Below are 2151 nucleotides of genomic sequence, written 5' to 3' on the forward strand. Positions count from 1 at the left end.
AATTCTAGGTAGCTTAATCCTTACCACAACTCCAGTAATCAAAGACTTTAAAATACTTTATGTTGTTCTGACAAGGGTCAGAAGCTTTCATTGTAAAATAAAAGATGGGTAGGGGGTGTAGTCCTAACATTAGCCTTTAGTTGTAATGCGTTTGCCACACAAACGCTGCGTGAGCAACACAGTACAGGTTTGTAACGAATTTTGACACACACGGAACTTTGTTTGTAGTTGAAAATGGACAAACCATTTGCAAAATTGACATTCATGAAAGGTGCGTTTTCAATCTGAGACTAAATACAACATGAATGTCGACATGAGTTATATGTATTTTATTAATTGCTGTCACTTCAAATGGTATAACTGCAGTGACTCTTCAATGATGCTATTATTATGCTCAACAATCGTATATTTAAACCTGAGCGTTAGTGCATTCTGCAGCAGACTGAAGAAATATCCTGAGCACAACCTTACACCATGGCTTTTAGATAAAACATATTTGGTTCATTCAGGGTGACATAGACATACAGTACATGGGTAGTTAAATAGACTGTATAGCTCATGATAGAAGTCGGAGAGTAGGTTGAGAATGATGTAAACTTAATTGACATTTTATTAACAATTGCATTGCATCACTTCTAACACTTCTGGGCTTCCCCGGGCAAATGTCTGATTCACACTTGATTTTATAAACCTAATCTTTACATAATAAGGCATTTGGTTTAATAGTTGGTTAATTCAGTGTAACGCTTCGATCAGTCATCAATAAGTAAGGCAATTATAGTTCAAGACACAAACAGTGGCCCTTGATTGAAACTTCACAAACAATTTCATTCACAACATGTTGGAACTTTCCCTCAGTCAGATAACTTAACAAAAGGCACCGTGTTAATTCTTAATATCATAAAAGGCATTAGTGCAATTAGTGGGTGTATCTTATTTACAACAGATACGAAAAGCCTAAGGTGACAACAGAAATCTGAGTAAACCACAATGATGTGCTCAACCCCTCCAGTTATCCGCTGTGGGAGAGCGTGATGGGGGAGCAGGGAGGGGATGAAACTGGAGAGTTGAGTTCTGATGATGGGGACGAGTCCGAGTTCTTCGATATGGGAGGCACGCACATCCCAGTAAGGCCTTCTTTCTCTCTCTTCTTTTGTTTCATTCTTCTGTTTTGAAACCATATTTTCACCTGGGTTTCATTCAGGTGCAAACTATGAGCTATCTCAACCCTTCTTGACCTGGTGAGATACTTGTTGAAATGAAATTCTTTTTCTAATTCTGTTAACTGCTTGGTTGTGAAATTTGTTCTTGGAATTGATCCGGCGTTCGATAATCCATATTCAATAGCTTTACCTGTAAAATAGTCAAATAACAATGTCAGGTTGAGTCTTTATAGTCAGTTAAAGTTAATCAATTATATGTTTTATTTTTCAATTATAGAGTAGCATTTACTTACTGATTTTGGGGTTGCTTCTTTTGATTTTCATCCAGTCGAATGTATTTGCCAAAACTTGCGGCTCCTCTTGCCTAGGACCAGTTCTTGGACAATTCTCATGGGATGGTGATGTAGTCTGATGACTGGCATTGACGAATCCTCGCGATATCTTTATGCTCTGCCACTGCTGGTTTGTTTCTCTAATATCGTGGTAGTAGGTCTCTGTGGGATGGCTGGGGAAAGGACCGTTTGCTGAATATGCCGAGTTCACGCACTGGGTATGCACTCTGTTCTGTTCCACGTCGTTGTAGCATCCATACGCCAAATTATAAGCAAGTCCCTGATCCACGTAATTGCCATCAGATACAGATGCGTCGCTATCGCGTGGCACCTTAAACACACCTTGATGATGCACTCCTCCTGATATCGACCGACTGCTGCTCTGGTGGTCCAGCATACCTGACGAAAGTCTCCCAACTATCTCCCCGTGGTACTGAAGTATCCCTGGTTTGTGTTCGTCGTGACAGAATTTCACAGGCAATGGCATCATGTCGCCTTCCGAGTATAAGTCTAAATACGAGCTCATGTTGGCCCTTGTAAGTCGGCGTTGTAAATCCACCAGAGGTTAATGATTTCCAGCGCCCCTTGTCCTCATTAGTTAGCCTACTGTACTTCCTGGCCCAACTTGTAAATATGACCCACTACTGAGCAGGCGT

At 40.6% G+C, this 2151-nt stretch overlaps 1 protein-coding gene across 1 annotated transcript; it reads right to left on the minus strand.

Annotated features, from left to right (window-relative positions):
• Window positions 1-347: 347 nt before the first annotated feature.
• On the minus strand, window positions 348-2151 carry LOC118366494 (homeobox protein Hox-A1-like). Its single transcript, XM_035749116.2, has 2 exons — window positions 1457-2151; window positions 348-1353 (listed from the first exon to the last, which is right to left on the minus strand). The coding sequence occupies exons 1-2, from the start codon at window positions 2019-2021 to the stop codon at window positions 1013-1015; spliced, it is 906 nt and encodes a 301-aa protein (XP_035605009.1). The 5' UTR covers window positions 2022-2151; the 3' UTR covers window positions 348-1012.

This window comes from Oncorhynchus keta, chromosome 34, assembly GCF_023373465.1.
Source record: "Oncorhynchus keta strain PuntledgeMale-10-30-2019 chromosome 34, Oket_V2, whole genome shotgun sequence".
NCBI classification, from domain to species: Eukaryota; Metazoa; Chordata; class Actinopteri; order Salmoniformes; family Salmonidae; genus Oncorhynchus; species Oncorhynchus keta.

What these genes read in the sequence shown, in the direction of transcription:
- LOC118366494 (XM_035749116.2), bottom strand. Translation starts at nt 2,021, where the DNA reads ATGAGCTCGTATTTAGACTTATACTCGGAAGGCGACATGATGCCATTG. An exon ending in AAGAAGCAACCCCAAAATCA is followed by an intron (nt 1,354 to 1,456) that starts GTAAGTAAATGC and finishes ACTATTTTACAG; the next exon opens with GTAAAGCTATTGAATATGGA.